Source organism: Periophthalmus magnuspinnatus, chromosome 7 (genome assembly GCF_009829125.3).
Source record: "Periophthalmus magnuspinnatus isolate fPerMag1 chromosome 7, fPerMag1.2.pri, whole genome shotgun sequence".
NCBI lineage: Eukaryota > Metazoa > Chordata > Actinopteri > Gobiiformes > Gobiidae > Periophthalmus > Periophthalmus magnuspinnatus.
Genome location: NC_047132.1, coordinates 34554513 through 34574639, shown reverse-complemented (window position 1 = coordinate 34574639; position 20127 = coordinate 34554513). Strand labels below are relative to the sequence as shown.

At 49.2% G+C, this 20127-nt stretch overlaps 1 protein-coding gene across 1 annotated transcript in view; it reads left to right on the top strand.

Moving 5' to 3' along the window:
• The window catches only part of LOC129456360 (mucin-2-like), a 40145-nt gene extending 23794 nt beyond the window's left edge, over window positions 1-16351 (top strand). The window contains exons 24-33 of the mRNA XM_055222779.1: window positions 760-996; window positions 1394-1612; window positions 5535-5756; window positions 6005-6394; window positions 6778-7065; window positions 7463-7681; window positions 11610-11831; window positions 12080-12529; window positions 12920-13149; window positions 16256-16351. Coding sequence (XP_055078754.1) covers window positions 760-996; window positions 1394-1612; window positions 5535-5756; window positions 6005-6394; window positions 6778-7065; window positions 7463-7681; window positions 11610-11831; window positions 12080-12529; window positions 12920-13149; window positions 16256-16351 — 2573 coding nt within the window. The remainder of the gene's footprint in view (window positions 1-759; window positions 997-1393; window positions 1613-5534; window positions 5757-6004; window positions 6395-6777; window positions 7066-7462; window positions 7682-11609; window positions 11832-12079; window positions 12530-12919; window positions 13150-16255) is intronic.
• The last annotated feature ends 3776 nt before the right edge of the window (window positions 16352-20127 follow it).

Genomic DNA, 20127 nt, shown 5'->3' with positions numbered 1-20127 from the left:
CCCACCACCACTCCCACCACCACTCCCACCACCACTCCCACCACCACTCCCACCACCACCACTCCCACCACCACCACTCCCATCACCACCACCACCACCACCACTCCCATCACCACCACCACGACTCCCACCACCACCACCACCACCACCACGACTCCCACCACCACGACCACCACTCCCACCACCACCACCACTCCCACCACCACCACGACTCCCACCACCACGACCACCACTCCCACCACCACGACCACCACTCCCACCACCACCACCACTCCCACCACCACCACCACTCCCACCACCACTCCCACCGCCACCACCACTCCCACCACCACCACTCCCACCACCACCACAACTCCCACCACCACCACAACCAAAGGTAATAAACTGTTTAGTCTGAATGCAATATTAACATGAAGATAAACATTCATGCATGTTTGAGTAATCTAGTGATCTATCCTGGGCACTATTCAAACCCTCCTCACAGTTAGCTGTACGATTCTGTCCAATTCATAAATATACAAGAACTACAACTTCACAAAACTGACAAAATGTGCAGTAGTTTCATTAGCAAATTGTCAGTTGTGTTGTGAAATGAAATATAAACTTATTAAACATTTTATTACGTAGTTTTTATTTTATTACATAGTTTTAGGCAGATATAGTCTTTTCAAAACAATCAAAGGTAACATGGTGATCTAAATATATAATGTGTTATCATTTAATACTCATAGAATTGTAATACTCCCTCTTTTCTTCTAGGTACCACCACCACCTCCACCACCACGACTCCCACCACCACCTCCACCACGACTCCCACCACCACCTCCACCACCACGACTCCCACCACCACCACTCCCACCACCACCACGACTCCCACCACCACCACTACCACCATCACCACGATTGCCTCCACCACCACGGCTCCCACCACCACCACCACCACTCCCACCACCACCACAACCACCACCACGACTCCCACCACCACCACGACCAAAGGTAATAAACTGTTTAGTCTGAATGCAATATTAACATGAAGATAAACATTCATGCATATTTGAGTAATCTAGTGATCTATCCTGGGCACTATTCAAACCCTCCTCACAGTTAGCTGTACGATTCTGTCCAATTCATAAATATACAAGAGCTACAACTTCACAAAACTGACACGATGTGCAGTAGTTTCATTAGCAAAATGTCAGTTGTTTTGTGAGAAGAAATGAAATATAAACTTATTAAACATTTTATTATGTAGTTTTTATTTTATTACAAAGTTTTAGGCAGATATAGTCTTTTCAATACAATCAAAGGTAACATGGTGATCTAAATATGTAATGTGTTATCATTTAATACTCATAGAATTGTAATACTCCCTCTTTTCTTCTATGTATCGAAGCTCCCAACCCCTGCGAAGGCAAAAACTACAATTATGCCAACCCAGATGACCCACACACCTTTTTTAACTGTGACTGGGGTCATGGCTCTCTGATGAGTTGTCCTTCAGATCTGGTCTATTATGAATCGTGCGACTGCTGTGACTACGCCACCAACCCTCACCACGCCAGGACTACCACCACCACCACCAAAAAGACCGGAACCACCACCACCACCAAAGGTAATAAAGTGGTCGGAGGATCGAGTCCAGCTCGGACCAAGTTCTGTCGTTGTGTCCTTAGGCAAGACACTTCACCCACATTGCCTAGTATCAAAGTGGTGTGTGCGTGAATTATAGGTGGAGATTGATAGATTGGCAGCCTCCCTTCCGTCAGTCTGCCCCAGGGCAGCTGTGGCTACAATAGTAGCTTACCATCGCCAAGTGTGGAAATGAATGAATAATGACTATAGTGTAGAGCTTTGAGAGGGTGTGAAAAAGTGCATTACAAGTGTAAGCCATTATTATTATTATTATTATTATTATTATTATTATTATTATTATTATTATTAATATTAAGGTGGAAAAGATCATCCATGCATGTTTGAGCAATCTAATGATCTCTCGATTGTTTTGTCAAACTTAGTCAAACTGACACTTGTTAAACATTTTATTACAAAGTTTTTGGCAGATATTTTGGCCCCTCCCCGAACCGCCACCTTAACGTGGTTGAGGGGTTTGAGCACCCGAATGATCCTGGGAGCTATTTTGTCGGGGGCTTCATGCCCCTGGTAGGGTCACCCATGGCAAACAGGTCCTGGGAGACGGGTCTGACTAAGAGCGGATCAGAAGCCCCCCATGAAAAGAAAAAGAACAAGGCCAGTTACGTCGTCCGGACTGGCGTTACCGGGGCCCCACCCTGGAGCCAGGCCTGGGGTGGGTGCTTGGCAGCGAGCGCCTGGTGGCCGGGCCTTTCCCCACGGGGCCCGGTCGGGCCCAGCCCGAAGGAACGACATGGGGCCGTCCTCCCGTGGACCCACCACCTGCGGGAGGAGCCATGCGGGGCGGGTGCAGAGAGATCTGGGCGGCAGTCGGAGGCGGGTACCTCGACGACTGGATCTCCGGACATGGAGACTAGCTCTGGGGACGTGGAATGTCACCTCGCTGGGGGGGAAGGAGCCTGAGCTTGTGCGGGAGGTTCAGCGTTACCGGCTAGATATAGTCGGCCTCACCTCCACGCACAGCTTGGGCTCTGGAACCCAACTTCTTGAGAGGGGTTGGGCTCTCCATTTCTCTGGCGTTGCCCACGGGGAGCGGCGGCAAGCTGGTGTGGGCTTGCTCATTGCCCCACAGCTCAGCCGCTGCGTGTTGGGGTTCACTCCGGTGAACGAGAGGGTCGCGTCCCTGCGCCTTCGGGTCGGGGACAGGTCTCTCACTGTTGTGTCGGCCTACGGGCCAAGCAGCAGTGCAGAGTACCCGGCCTTCTTGGAGTCCCTGGGAGGGGTACTAGACAGTGCACCAACCGGGGACTCCGTTGTTCTCCTGGGGGACTTCAACGCCCATGTGGGTAACGACAGTGACACTTGGAGGGGCGTGATTGGGAGGAACGGCCTCCCCGATCTGAACCCGAGCGGTGTTTTGTTATTGGACTTCTGTGCTAATCACAGCTTGTCCATAACAAACACCATGTTCGAGCACAAGGGTGTCCATCGGTGCACGTGGCACCAGGACACTCTAGGTCGGAGGTCGATGATCGACTTTGTTGTCGTGTCATCTGACCTCCGACCGCGTGTCTTGGACACTCGGGTGAAGAGAGGGGCTGAGCTGTTAACTGATCACCACCTGGTGGTGAGTTGGATTCGCTGGCGGAGGAGGAAGCCGGACAGACCTGGCAGGCCCAAGCGCATTGTGAGGGTCTGCTGGGAACGTCTGGCGGAGCCCTCTGTCAGGGGGGTCTTCAACTCCCACCTCCAGCTTCTCCCTGATCCCGGGGGAGGTTGGAGACATGGACTCCGAGTGGGCCATGTTCTCCACCTCTATTGTCGATGCGGCTGCTCGTAGCTGTGGTCGTAAGGTCTGTGGTGCTTGTCTTGGCGGCAATCCCCGAACCCGGTGGTGGACACCGGAAGTAAGGGATGCCGTCAAGCTGAAGAAGGAGTCCACTCGAGCCTTGTTGGCTCGTGGGACTCCTGAGGCAGCTGATGAGTATCGGCGGGCCAAGCGTGCCGTGGCTCGGGCAGTCACAGAGGCAAAAACTCGGGGTTGGGAGGAGTTCGGGGAGGCCATGGAGGAGGACTACCGGACGGTCTCAAAGAGATTCTGGCAAACCGTCCGATGCCTCAGGAGGGGGAAGCAGTGCTTCACCAACACCGTTTACAGTGTGGGTGGAGAACTGCTGACCTCGACTGGGGATGTTGTCGGGCGGTGGAAGGAATACTTTGAGGATCTCCTCAATCCCACTGTCACGTCTTCCGAGGAGGAAGCAGAGACTGGGGACCCAGAGGCGGACTCGTCCATCACCCTGGCTGAAGTCACTGAGGTGGTTGGCAAGCTCCTCGGTGGCAAGGCTCCGGGGGTGGACGAGATCCGTCCTGAGTACCTCAAGTCTCTGGATGTTGTGGGGCTGTCTTTGCTGACAAGTCTTTGAAACATCGCGTGGCGGTCGGGGACAGTACCTGTGGAATGGCAGACCGGGGTGGTGGTCCCTCTGTATAAGAAGGGGGACCGGAGGGTGTGTTCCAATTACAGGGGAATCACACTCCTCAGCCTTCCCGGTAAGGTCTATTCCAGGGTACTGGAGAGGAGAATCCGATCGATAGTCGAACCTCGGATTCAGGAGGAGCAGTGTGGTTTTCGTCCTGGTCGTGGAACACTGGATCCCCTCTATACTCTCCATCGGGTCCTCGAGGGCTCATGGGAGTATGCCCAACCAGTCCACATGTGTTTTGTGGATCTGGAGAAGGCATTCGACCGTGTCCCTTGTGGTGTCCTTTGGGGGGTGCTCTGGGAGTATGGGGTCCGGGGCTCTTTGCTAAGGGCTGTCCGGTCCCTGTATGACCGAAGCAGGAGCTGTGTTCGCATTGCCAGCAGTAAGTCAGACCTGTTCCTGGTGCATGTTGGACTCCGCCAGGGCTGCCCTTTGTCACCGGTTCTGTTCATTATATTTATGGACAGAATTTCTATGCGCAGCCAGGGGCCGGAGGGGGCCTGGTTTGGGAACCACAGGATTTCATCTCTGCTGTTTGCAGATGATGTTGTCCTGATGGCTTCTTTGAGCCAGGACCTGCAACAGGCACTGGGGCGGTTTGCAGCCGAGTGTGAAGCGGCTGGGATGAGAATCAGCTCCTCCAAATCCAAGGCCATGGTTCTCGACCGGAAAAAGGTGGTTTGCTCTCTCCGGGTGGGTGGTGAGTCTCTGCCCCAAGTGGAGGAGTTCAAGTATCTCGGGGTCTTGTTCACGAGTGAGGGAAGGATGGAGCGGGAGATTGACAGGCGGATCGGTGCAGCGTCTGCAGTGATGCGGTCGCTGTATCGGTCCGTTGTGGTAAAGAAGGAGCTGAGCTGGAAGGCGAAGCTCTCGATTTACCTCAATCTACGTTCCTACCCTCACCTATGGTCATGAGCTCTGGGTAATGACCGAAAGGACAAGATCGCGGATACAAGCGGCTGAAATGGGCTTCCTCCGCAGAGTGGCCGGGCACACCCTTAGGGATAGGGTGAGGAGCTCAGTCACACGGGAGGAGATCGGAGTAGAGCCGCTGCTCCTACACGTTGAGAGGAACCAGTTGAGGTGGCTCGGGCATCTGCTCAGGATGCCTCCTGGACGCCTCCCTAGGGAGGTGTTCTGGGCATGTCCCACCGGGGGGTCTCGGGGAAGACCCAGGACACGCTGGAGGGACTATGTCTCTCGGCTGGCCTGGGAACGCCTTGGGGTCCCACCGGAGGATCTGGAGGACGTGTCCGGGGTGAGGGAAGTCTGGGAGTCCCTGCTTAGACTGCTGCCCCCGCGACCCGGCCCCGGATAAGCGGAAGAAAATGGATGGATGGATGGGTTTTTGGCAGATATAGTCTTTTCAAAACAATCAAAGCTAACATGCTGATCTAATTATGTAACTTGTTATGATTTAATACCTCATAGAATTGTAATACTCCCATTTTCTTCTAGATACAGAGAACGTCTGTGAAGGCAAAAATGGCCGTTATACCAACCCAGATGACCCACACAGCTTTTTTAACTGTGACTGGGGTCATGGCTCTCTGATGTATTGTCCTGGAGATCTGGTCTTTTACGAATCGTGCGACTGCTGTGACTATGTCGACAAGTATCACTACTACGACAAGACTACCACCACCAAAAAGACCGGAACCACCACCACCACCACCAAAGGTAATAAACTGTTTAGTCTGAATGTAATATTAAGGTGGAAAAGATCATCCATGCATGTTTGAGCAATCTAATGATCTTTTGATTGTTTTGTCAAAATAAATGAAACTGAAACCTGTTAAACATTTTATTACATAGTTTTAGGCAGATATAGTCTTTTAAAAACAATCAAAGGTAACATGGTGATCTACATATATAATGTGTTATCATTTAATACTCATAGAATTGTAATACTCCCTCTTTTCTTCTAGGTACCACGACCACCACCACCACCATGACTCCCACCACCATGACCACCACTCCCACCACCACCACCACCACGACTCCCACCACCACTCCCACCACCACCACTCCCATCACCACCACCACCACGACTCCCACCACCACTACCACCACCACCACTCCCATCACCACAACCACCACTCCCACCACCACCACCACCACGACTCCCACCACCACGACCACCACTCCCACCACCACCACCACTCCCACCACCACCACCACCACTCCCACCACCACGACTCCCACCACCACCACGACTCCCACCACCACCACTACCACCACCACCACGATTGCCTCCACCACCACGGCTCCCACCACCACAACCACCACCACGACTCCCACCACCACCACGACCAAAGGTAATAAACTGTTTAGTCTGAATGCAATATTAACATGAAGATAAACATTCATGCATATTTGAGTAATCTAGTGATCTATCCTGGGCACTATTCAAATCCTCCTCACAGTTAGCTGTACGATTCTGTCCAATTCATAAATATACAAGAGCTACAACTTCACAAAACTGACACGATGTGCAGTAGTTTCATTAGCAAATTGTCAGTTGTGTTGTGAAATGAAATATAAACTTATTAAACATTTTATTACGTAGTTTTTATTTTATTACATAGTTTTAGGCAGATATAGTCTTTTCAAAACAATCAAAGGTAACATGGTGATCTAAATATATAATGTGTTATCATTTAATACTCATAGAATTGTAATACTCCCTCTTTTCTTCTAGGTACCACCACCACCTCCACCACCACGACTCCCACCACCACCTCCACCACGACTCCCACCACCACCTCCACCACCATGACTCCCACCACCACCTCCACCACCACGACTCCCACCACCACCTCCACCACCACGACTCCCACCACCACCACCACTCCCACCACCACCATGACTCCCACCACCACCACTACCACCATCACCACGATTGCCTCCACCACCACGGCTCCCACCACCACCACTCCCACCACCACCACAACCACCACCACGACTCCCACCACCACCACGACCAAAGGTAATAAACTGTTTAGTCTGAATGCAATATTAACATGAAGATAAACATTCATGCATATTTGAGTAATCTAGTGATCTATCCTGGGCACTATTCAAACCCTCCTCACAGTTAGCTGTACGATTCTGTCCAATTCATAAATATACGAGAGCTACAACTTCACAAAACTGACACGATGTGCAGTAGTTTCATTAGCAAAATGTCAGTTGTTTTGTGAAAAGAAATGAAATATAAACTTATTAAACATTTTATTATGTAGTTTTTATTTTATTACAAAGTTTTAGGCAGATATAATCTTTTCAATACAATCAAAGGTAACATGGTGATCTAAATATGTAATGTGTTATCATTTAATACTCATAGAATTGTAATACTCCCTCTTTTCTTCTATGTATCGAAGCTCCCAACCCCTGCGAAGGCAAAAATTACAATTATGCCAACCCAGATGACCCACACACCTTTTTTAACTGTGACTGGGGTCATGGCTCTCTGATGAGTTGTCCTTCAGATCTGGTCTATTATGAATCGTGCGACTGCTGTGACTACGCCACCAACCCTCACCACGCCAGGACTACCACCACCACCACCAAAAAGACCGGAACCACCACCACCACCAAAGGTAATAAAGTGGTCGGAGGATCGAGTCCAGCTCGGACCAAGTTCTGTCGTTGTGTCCTTAGGCAAGACACTTCACCCACATTGCCTAGTATCAAAGTGGTGTGTGCGTGAATTATAGGTGGAGATTGATAGATTGGCAGCCTCCCTTCCGTCAGTCTGCCCCAGGGCAGCTGTGGCTACAATAGTAGCTTACCATCGCCAAGTGTGGAAATGAATGAATAATGACTATAGTGTAGAGCTTTGAGAGGGTGTGAAAAAGTGCATTACAAGTGTAAGCCATTATTATTATTATTATTATTATTATTATTATTATTATTATTATTATTATTATTAATATTAAGGTGGAAAAGATCATCCATGCATGTTTGAGCAATCTAATGATCTCTCGATTGTTTTGTCAAACTTAGTCAAACTGACACTTGTTAAACATTTTATTACAAAGTTTTTGGCAGATATTTTGGCCCCTCCCCGAACCGCCACCTTAACGTGGTGGAGGGGTTTGAGCACCCGAATGATCCTGGGAGCTATTTTGTCGGGGGCTTCATGCCCCTGGTAGGGTCACCCATGGCAAACAGGTCCTGGGAGACGGGTCTGACTAAGAGCGGATCAGAAGCCCCCCATGAAAAGAAAAAGAACAAGGCCAGTTACGTCGTTCGCACTGGCGTTACCGGGGCCCCACCCTGGAGCCAGAACTGGGGTGGGTGCTTGGCAGCGAGCGCCTGGTGGCCGGGCCTTTCCCCACGGGGCCCGGTCGGGCCCAGCCCGAAGGAACGACATGGGGCCGTCCTCCCGTGGACCCACCACCTGCGGGAGGAGCCATGCGGGGCGGGTGCAGAGAGATCTGGGCGGCAATCGGAGGCGGGGACCTCGACGACTGGATCTCCGGACATGGAGACTAGCTCTGGGGACGTGGAATGTCACCTCGCTGGGGGGGAAGGAGCCTGAGCTTGTGCGGGAGGTTCAGCGTTACCGGCTAGATATAGTCGGCCTCACCTCCACGCACAGCTTGGGCTCTGGAACCCAACTTCTTGAGAGGGGTTGGGCTCTCCATTTCTCTGACATTGCCCACGGGGAGCGGCGGCGAGCTGGTGTGGGCTTGCTCATTGCCCCACAGCTCAGCCGCTGCGTGTTGGGGTTCACTCCGGTGAACGAGAGGGTCGCGTCCCTGCGCCTTCGGGTCGGGGACAGGTCTCTCACTGTTGTGTCGGCCTACGGGCCAAGCAGCAGTGCAGAGTACCCGGCCTTCTTGGAGTCCCTGGGAGGGGTACTAGACAGTGCACCAATCCGTTGTTCTCCTGGGGGACTTCAACGCCCATGTGGGTAACGACAGTGACACTTGGAGGGGCGTGATTGGGAGGAACGGCCTCCCCGATCTGAACCCGAGCGGTGTTTTGTTATTGGACTTCTGTGCTAATCACAGCTTGTCCATAACAAACACCATGTTCGAGCACAAGGGTGTCCATCGGTGCACGTGGCACCAGGACACTCTAGGTCGGAGGTCGATGATCGACTTTGTTGTCGTGTCATCTGACCTCCGACCGCGTGTCTTGGACACTCGGGTGAAGAGAGGGGCTGAGCTGTTAACTGATCACCACCTGGTGGTGAGTTGGATTCGCTGGCGGAGGAGGAAGCCGGACAGACCTGGCAGGCCCAAGCGCATTGTGAGGGTCTGCTGGGAACGTCTGGCGGAGCCCTCTGTCAGGGGGGTCTCCAACTCCCACCTCCAGCTTCTCCCTGATCCCGGGGGAGGTTGGAGACATGGACTCCGAGTGGGCCATGTTTTCCACCTCTATTGTCGATGCGGCTGCTCGTAGCTGTGGTCGTAAGGTCTGTGGTGCTTGTCTTGGCGGCAATCCCCGAACCCGGTGGTGGACACCGGAAGTAAGGGATGCCGTCAAGCTGAAGAAGGAGTCCTATCGAGCCTTGTTGGCTCGTGGGACTCCTGAGGCAGCTGATGAGTATCGGCGGGCCAAGCGTGCCGTGGCTCGGGCAGTCACAGAGGCAAAAACTCGGGGTTGGGAGGAGTTCGGGGAGGCCATGGAGGAGGTCTACCGGACGGCCTCAAAGAGATTCTGGCAAACCGTCCGATGCCTCAGGAGGGGGAAGCAGTGCTTCACCAACACTGTTTACAGTGTGGGTGGAGAACTGCTGACCTCGACTGGGGATGTTGTCGGGCGGTGGAAGGAATTCTTTGAGGATCTCCTCAATCCCACTGTCACGTCTTCCGAGGAGGAAGCAGAGACTGGGGACCCAGAGGCGGACTCGTCCATCACCCTGGCTGAAGTCACTGAGGTGGTTGGCAAGCTCCTCGGTGGCAAGGCTCCGGGGGTGGACGAGATCCGTCCTGAGTACCTCAAGTCTCTGGATGTTGTGGGGCTGTCTTTGCTGACAAGTCTCTGCAACATCGCGTGGCGGTCGGGGACAGTACCTGTGGAATGGCAGACCGGGGTAGGGGTCCCTCTGTATAAGAAGGGGGACCGGAGGGTGTGTTCCAATTACAGGGGAATCACACTCCTCAGCCTTCCCGGTAAGGTCTATTCCAGGGTACTGGAGAGGAGAATCCGACCGATAGTCGAACCTCGGATTCAGGAGGAGCAGTGTGGTTTTCGTCCTGGTCGTGGAACACTGGACCCGCTCTATACTCTCCATCGGGTCCTCGAGGGCTCATGGGAGTATGCCCAACCAGTCCACATGTGTTTTGTGGATCTGGAGAAGGCATTCGACCGTGTCCCTCGTGGTGTCCTTTGGGGGGGTGCTCTGGGAGTATGGGGTCCGGGGCTCTTTGCTAAGGGCTGTCCGGTCCCTGTATGACCGGAGCAGGAGCTGTGTTCGCATTGCCAGCAGTAAGTCAGACCTGTTCCTGGTGCATGTTGGACTCCGCCAGGGCTGCCCTTTGTCACCGGTTCTGTTCATTATATTTATGGACAGAATTTCTAGGCGCAGCCAGGGGCCGGAGGGGGCCTGGTTTGGGAACCACAGGATTTCATCTCTGCTGTTTGCAGATGATGTTGTCCTGATGGCTTCTTCGAGCCAGGACCTGCAACAGGCACTGGGGCGGTTTGCAGCCGAGTGTGAAGCGGCTGGGATGAGAATCAGCTCCTCCAAATCCAAGGCCATGGTTCTCGACCGGAAAAAGGTGGTTTGCTCTCTCCGGGTGGGTGGTGAGTCTCTGCCCCAAGTGGAGGAGTTCAAGTATCTCGGGGTCTTGTTCACGAGTGAGGGAAGGATGGAGCGGGAGATTGACAGGCGGATCGGTGCAGCGTCTGCAGTGATGCGGTCGCTGTATTGGTCCATTGTGGTAAAGAAGGAGCTGAGCTGGAAGGCGAAGCTCTCGATTTACCTCAATCTACGTTCCTACCCTCACCTATGGTCATGAGCTCTGGGTAATGACTGAAAGGACAAGATCGCGGATACAAGCAGCTGAAATGGGCTTCCTCCGCTGAGTGGCCGGGCGCACCCTTAGGGATAGGGTGAGGAGCTCAGTCACACGGGAGGAGCTCAGAGTAGAGCCGCTGCTCCTATATGTTGAGAGGAACCGGTTGAGGTGGCTCGGGCATCTGCTCAGGATGCCTCCTGGACGCCTCCCTAGGGAGGTGTTCTGGGCATGTCCCACCGGGGGGTCTCGGGGAAGACCCAGGACACGCTGGAGGGACTATGTCTCTCGGCTGGCCTGGGAACGCCTTGGGGTCCCACCGGAGGATCTGGAGGACGTGTCCGGGGTGAGGGAAGTCTGGGAGTCCCTGCTTAGACTGCTGCCCCCGCGCCCCGGATAAACGGAAGAAAATGGATGGATGGATGGATGGATGGATGGATGGGTTTTTGGCAGATATAGTCTTTTCAAAACAATCAAAGCTAACATGCTGATCCAATTATGTAACTTGTTATGATTTAATACCTCATAGAATTGTAATACTCCCATTTTCTTCTAGATACAGAGAACGTCTGTGAAGGCAAAAATGGCCGTTATACCAACCCAGATGACCCACACAGCTTTTTTAACTGTGACTGGGGTCATGGCTCTCTGATGTATTGTCCTGGAGATCTGGTCTTTTACGAATCGTGCGACTGCTGTGACTATGTCGACAAGTATCACTACTACGACAAGACTACCACCACCAAAAAGACCGGAACCACCAACACCACCACCAAAGGTAATAAACTGTTTAGTCTGAATGTAATATTAAGGTGGAAAAGATCATCCATGCATGTTTGAGCAATCTAACGATCTTTTGATTGTTTTGTCAAAATAAATGAAACTGAAACCTGTTAAACATTTTATTACATAGTTTTAGGCAGATATAGTCTTTTAAAAACAATCAAAGGTAACATGGTGATCTACATATATAATGTGTTATCATTTAATACTCATAGAATTGTAATACTCCCTCTTTTCTTCTAGGTACCACCACCACCACCACCACCACGACGCCCACCACCACTCCCACCACCACCACCACCACCACCACCACCACTCCCATCACCACCACCACTACCACCACTCCCACCACCACCACCACGACTCCCACCACCACGACCACCACTCCCACCACCACCATCACTCCCACCACCACCACCACCACCACACCTCCCACCAAAACCACCACTCCCACCACCACTCCCACCACCACCACGACTCCCACCACCACTACCACGACTCCCACCACCACTCCCACCACCACCACACCTCCCACCAAAACCACCACTCCCACCACCACCACGACTCCCACCACCACTACCATCACTCCCACCACCACCACCACCACGACTCCCACCACCACCACACCTCCCACCAAAACCACCACTCCCACCACCACCACCACCACGACTCCCACCACCACCACGACCAAAGGTAATAAACTGTTTAGTCTGAATGCAATATTAACATAAAGATGAACATTTCTGCATGTTTGAGTAATCTAGTGATCTATCCTGGGCACTATTCAAACCCTCCTCACAGTTAGCTGTACGATTCTGTCCAATTCATAAATATACAAGAGCTACAACTTCACAAAACTGACACGATGTGCAGTAGTTTCATTAGCAAATTGTCAGTTGTTTTGTGAAATGAAATATAAACTTATTAAACATTTTATTACGTAGTTTTTATTTTATTACATAGTTTTAGGCAGATATAGTCTTTTCAATACAATCAAAGGTAACATGGTGATCTAAATATATAATGTGTTATCATTTAATACTCAGAATTGTAATACTCCCTCTTTTCTTCTATGTACCAAAGCCCCCAATGTCTGCGAAGGCAAAAATGGCCGTTTTGCCAACCCAGATGACCCACACACCTTTTTTAACTGTGACTGGGGTCATGGCTCTCTGATGTATTGTCCTGGAGATCTGATCTTTTACGAAGCGTGCGACTGCTGTGACTATGTCAAAGACCCTTGGCATTTAAGGACTACCACCACCACCACCAAAAACACCGGACCCACCACCACCACCACCAAAGGTCTGAATGTAATATTAAGGTGGAAAAGATCATCCATGCATGTTTGAGCAATCTAATGATCTCTTGATTGTTTTGTCAAACTAAATGAAACTGAAACTTGTTAAAGATTTTATTACAACGTTTTTGGCAGAAATAGTCTTTTCAAAACAATCAAAGGTAACATGGTGATCTAAATATATAATGTGTTATCATTTAATACTCAGAATTGTAATACTCCCTCTTTTCTTCTAGGTACCACCACCACCACCACCACCACCACCACGACGCCCACCACCACTCCCACCACCACCACCACCACCACCACCACCACTCCCATCACCACCACCACTACCACCACTCCCACCACCACCACCACGACTCCCACCACCACGACCACCACTCCCACCACCACCATCACTCCCACCACCACCACCACCACCACACCTCCCACCAAAACCACCACTCCCTCCACCACTCCCACCACCACCACGACTCCCACCACCACTACCACGACTCCCACCACCACCACCACCACTCCCACCACCACCACACCTCCCACCAAAACCACCACTCCCACCACCACCACGACTCCCACCACCACTACCATCACTCCCACCACCACCACCACACCTCCCACCAAAACCACCACTCCCTCCACCACTCCCACCACCACCACGACTCCCACCACCACTACCACGACTCCCACCACCACCACCACCACTCCCACCACCACCACACCTCCCACCAAAACCACCACCACCACCACCACCACGACTCCCACCACCACCACACCTCCCACCAAAACCACCACTCCCACCACCACCACCACCACGACTCCCACCACCACCACGACCAAAGGTAATAAACTGTTTAGTCTGAATGCAATATTAACATAAAGATGAACATTTCTGCATGTTTGAGTAATCTAGTGATCTATCCTGGGCACTATTCAAACCCTCCTCACAGTTAGCTGTACGATTCTGTCCAATTCATAAATATACAAGAGCTACAACTTCACAAAACTGACACGATGTGCAGTAGTTTCATTAGCAAATTGTCAGTTGTTTTGTGAAATGAAATATAAACTTATTAAACATTTTATTACGTAGTTTTTATTTTATTACATAGTTTTAGGCAGATATAGTCTTTTCAATACAATCAAAGGTAACATGGCGATCTAAATATATAATGTTTTATCATTTAATACTCAGAATTGTAATACTCCCTCTTTTCTTCTATGTACTAAAGCCCCCAATGTCTGCGAAGGCAAAAATGGCCGTTTTGCCAACCCAGATGACCCACACACCTTTTTTAACTGTGACTGGGGTCATGGCTCTCTGATGTATTGTCCTGGAGATCTGATCTTTTACGAAGCGTGCGACTGCTGTGACTATGTCAAAGACCCTTGGCACCTAAGGACTACCACCACCACCACCAAAAACACCGGACCCACCACCACCACCACCAAAGGTAATAAACTGTTTAGTTTGAATGTAATATTAAGGTGGAAAAGATCATCCATGCATGTTTGAGCAATCTAACGATCTTTTGATTGTTTTGTCAAACTAAATGAAACTGAAACTTGTTAAAGATTTTATTACAACGTTTTTGGCAGAAATAGTCTTTTCAAAACAATCAAAGGTAACATGGTGATCTAAATATATAATGTGTTATCATTTAATACTCAGAATTGTAATACTCCCTCTTTTCTTCTATGTACCAAAGCCCCCAATGTCTGCGAAGGCAAAAATGGCCGTTTTGCCAACCCAGATGACCCACACACCTTTTTTAACTGTGACTGGGGTCATGGCTCTCTGATGTATTGTCCTGGAGATCTGATCTTTTACGAAGCGTGCGACTGCTGTGACTATGTCAAAGACCCTTGGCATTTAAGGACTACCACCACCACCACCAAAAACACCGGACCCACCACCACCACCACCAAAGGTAATAAACTGTTTAGTTTGAATGTAATATTAAGGTGGAAAAGATCATCCATGCATGTTTGAGCAATCTAACGATCTTTTGATTGTTTTGTCAAACTAAATGAAACTGAAACTTGTTAAAGATTTTATTACAAAGTTTTTGGCAGAAATAGTCTTTTCAAAACAATCAAAGGTAACATGGTGATCTAAATATATAATGTGTTATCATTTAATACTCAGAATTGTAATACTCCCTCTTTTCTTCTATGTACCAAAGCCCCCAATGTCTGCGAAGGCAAAAATGGCCGTTTTGCCAACCCAGATGACCCACACACCTTTTTTAACTGTGACTGGGGTCATGGCTCTCTGATGTATTGTCCTGGAGATCTGATCTTTTACGAAGCGTGCGACTGCTGTGACTATGTCAAAGACCCTTGGCACCTAAGGACTACCACCACCACCACCAAAAACACCGGACCCACCACCACCACCACCAAAGGTAATAAACTGTTTAGTTTGAATGTAATATTAAGGTGGAAAAGATCATCCATGCATGTTTGAGTAATCTAGTGATCTCTTGATTGTTTTGTCAAACTAAATGAAACTGAAACTTGTTAAAGATTTTATTACAACGTTTTTGGCAGAAATAGTCTTTTCAAAACAATCAAAGGTAACATGGTGATCTAAATATATAATGTGTTATCATTTAATACTCAGAATTGTAATACTCCCTCTTTTCTTCTATGTACCAAAGCCCCCAATGTCTGCGAAGGCAAAAATGGCCGTTTTGCCAACCCAGATGACCCACACACCTTTTTTAACTGTGACTGGGGTCATGGCTCTCTGATGTATTGTCCTGGAGATCTGATCTTTTACGAAGCGTGCGACTGCTGTGACTATGTCAAAGACCCTTGGCATCTAAGGACTACCACCACCACCACCAAAAACACCGGACCCACCACCACCACCACCAAAGGTCTGAATGTAATATTAAGGTGGAAAAGGTCATCCATGCATGTTTGAGCAATCTAATGATCTCTTGATTGTTTTGTCAAACTAAATAAAACTGAAACTTGTTAAACATTTTATTACAAAGTTTTTGTCAGATATAGTCTTTTCAAAACAATCAAAGGTAACATGCTGATCTAATTATGTAACGTGTTATCATTTAATACCTCATAGAATTGTAATACTCCCTCTTTTCTTTTAGATACAGAGAACGTCTGTGAAGGCAAACATGGCCGTTATACCAACCCAGATGACCCACACAGCTTTTTTAACTGTGACTGGGGTCATGGCTCTCTGATGTATTGTCCTGGAGATCTGGTCTATCGCGAATCGTGCGACTGCTGTGACTATCCTACCAAGACTTACTAACACTAAGGGGGTGAAGGCGCTCTGATGTATTGTCCTGCAAACCTGGTCTTTAAAAAATTGTGCAACTGCTGTGACTATCCCTAAAACAATCCCATGGAAATATACTGGTCACATTTAAACAGTGATTTTTTTGTCACATTAAGTGGGTTGGGATTGTTCTGTTTCCAGTTTATTATTTATAATTTATAATATCATAATTTAACTTCTATACCTGATCACAAAATGTCTTGAAATGATATCAGTAATATATATATATATATATATATATATATATATATATATATATATATATATATATATATATATATATATATATATATATATATATATATATAAAATGTGTTGAAATTGTAATAAAATTCCACTAAATCAAAAAGTTGTCCATCCATTTTCTTCAGCTTATCCTGAACCAGGTCACAAGGTCATCAGTCTAAGCAGGGACTCCCAAACTTCCCTCACCCCAGACACGTCCTCCAGCTCCTCTAGTGGGACACCAAGGCGTTCCCAGGCCAGAGAGACATAGTCTCTTCCAGCGTGTCCTGAGTCTTCCCCGGGGCCTCCTCCCAGTGGGACATGTCCGGAACAATTGCCTAGGGAGGCGTCCAGGAGGCATCCTGAGCAGATGCCCAAGCCACCTCAACTGGTTCCTCTCGATGTGTAGTAGCAGCGGTTCTACTACAAGCTCCTCCAGTGTGACCGAGCTCCTCTCCGTATCTCTAAGAGAGTGCCCAGCCACCCTATGGAGGAAACTCATTTCAGCCGCTTGTATCTGCGATCTCGTGCTTTAGGTCATTAGGCAGAGCTCATGACCATAGGTGAGGTGGACGTAGATTTAGGGTAAATCAAGAGCTTTGACTTCCAGCTCCGGTCCTTCTTTACCACAACGGACCGATACAGCGACCGCATCACTGCAGACGCTGCACCGATCTGTCTGGTCAAGAACCATGGCCTCAGATTTGGAGGAGCTAATTCTCATCCAGCCACTTCACACTCGGCTGCAAGCCGCCCCAGTTCCTGCTGCAGGTCCTGACTCGATGAAAACATCAGGACAACATCATCCACAAATAGCAGAGATGAGATCCTGTTGTTCCCAAACCGGACCCCTTCTGGCCCCTGACTGCATCTAGAACAGGGGTCAGCAACCCGCGGCTCAGGAGCCGCATGCGCCTCTTTCAGCCTTATACTGTAGCTCTGCGTGTCTTGGGAAAACACATTTTAAGTATTTAATTGAAGTGTATTTTATTTGTGTTAGCTCTTTTTTGTTGTAGTTTAAATTGGAAGATTATTATGGTCTTAAAATAAAATCATATTTTCTTATTTTTCGATGCTCAAAATAAGCGTCACACTTGTGGAACAATGTTAAAAACAAACACTGCTCACGTCTCACAGACACAGACATAGACACAGACACAGCTCACAGTACTGCATAAAGAGCCCTGATGTTCAGACGCTGTGCGCATAGGGGTCAGGAGGATCCTCTCCAACGTAACTTTCGCCCGTCCCTAATGACACACTAATAAGCTCATCCATAGATATATCATGAAAATCCTGCTGGAAATCGCGACAGAAATCTATTTGATGCAGTAGCAAGTGTATTATCTGCTCTTCTCTCCGCGATGACGTATCACATGTAACACATCAGACACGAAAAGTAGAGCCACAAGTGAGTGAAAATGAGTCAAAGCAACAATCTTTGGAGAGATTTTTAACAAAGGGGAAAAGGCCAACTGAGGAGCCAGAAGAGGAGCGACCTCCAAGAAAAAGAAAGCTAAATTTAGCAGACAATACCTACTTAAAATCTGGGATTGTCTCTACAGGTGACTCTCGCGCCCTGCGTAATATGCGGGAAAAACAAATGAGGCAATGAAACCTTCAAAACTACTTTGGCATATGGAGAATAAGCACCTGGGATTAAACAATACGCCTTTAGAGCTTTTTGAAAGAAACTGTGGAGCAGAGTAGACATAATCACATAATCAGCGCAGGGCTCACACTGATGCTGCGGTTTGGTGAGTTGTATTTTTTTATGCACTTTACTTATTTTTGCCATATTTATCTGCCATATGTAGAAGGCCAGTCCGTGAAAATAAAATCTACATTATTCCTTTACATTATTATTATTATATACAGTGTTATCTTTATTTTAGATGTCAAAAGGTATTTGCGACTCCCAGTGTTTTATTTTACGTGGAAAGTGGGTCCAAATGGCTCTTTACTTGTTAAAGGTTGCCGACCCCTGATCTAGAAATTCTGTACATAAACATCATGAACAAAACAAGGGCAGCTCAACATGTCCAACATGCACTGGGAACAGGTCTGACTTACAGCCAGTAATGAACACCGCTCTGGCTCCAGTCATACAGGGAGCGGACAGCTCTTAGCAAAGAGCCCCAAACCCCATACTCCCAGAGCACCTGCCCAAAGGACACCACGTCTTCTCCAGATCCATAAAGCTCATGTGGGCTGGTTGAGCAAACTCCCATGAAGCCTCAAGGACCCAATGGAGAGTATAGAGCTGGTCCAGTGTTCCGCGACCTGGACAAAAACCACACTGCTCCTCCAGAATCCGAGGTTCGACTATTGGTCAAATTCTCATCTCCAGTCCACTGGAATAGACCTTACCGGGAAGGCTGAGGAGTGTGATTCCCCTGTAATTGGAACACACCCTTCTTATACAGAGGGACCACCATCCCGGTCTGCCAATCTAGCGTTACTGTCCCCAACCGCCACTCAATGTTGAGGTACTCAAAAAGTATCTCCCGGGGGCCTTGCCCCCGAGGAGCTTGCCAACCACCTCAGTGACTTCATCCACCTCCAGGTCCCCAGTCTCTGCTTCCTGCTCAGAAGACGTGATGGTGAGATTGAGGAGATCTTCAAAGTATTTCTTCCACCGCTGACAATATCCCCAGTCGAGGTCAGCAGCTCTCCACCCGCACTGTAAACAGTGTCGGTGAAGCACTCCTTCCTTCTGAGGCATCGGACGGTTTGCCAGAATCTTTTTGAGGCCATCCGATAGTCCTCCTCCATGGCCTCTCCGAACTCCTCCCAACCCCGAGTTTTGCCTCTCCGACCGCATGAGCCGTGGCACACTTGGCCTGCTGGTACTCGTCAGCTGCCCTAGGAGTCCATAGGTCTCCTTCCTTCAGCATCACTTACTTTTGGTGTCCACCACCGGGCTTGCCGCCATGACAAGCATCGCAGACCTTAGGACCACAGATATGAGCAGCCACATCAACAATAGGGGTGGAGAACACGGCCAACTCGGAGTCCATTTTTCCCAATCACACCCCTCCAGGTGTCTCTGTGGTTACCCACATGGGCATTGAAATCCCATAGGAGAATAATGGAGCCCCCGGTTGGTACACTGTCTAGTACCCCTCCCAGGGATTCCAGCAAGGCCAGGTACTCTGTACTGCTGTTTGGCCTGTAGACCGACATAACAGTGAGAGACCTGTCCTCGACCCAGAGGCACAGGGACACGACCCTGTAGTTCACTGAAGTGAACTCAAACACATGGCGGCTGTAATCGTGAAGGAAGAGATTGAAGACCAGGTAGAGAGTTGAATGAAGTTGTGTGTGTTTTGACAATTCCTGGAAGCTAACTTCATCCTGCTTCCCAGAAATGGACTCTGTGCAAAGGATGTTGTGAAATGTTTTGTAGGCGAATGTCAAGATGACCCTTGTGAGAGGAACCAGATGCCAGAT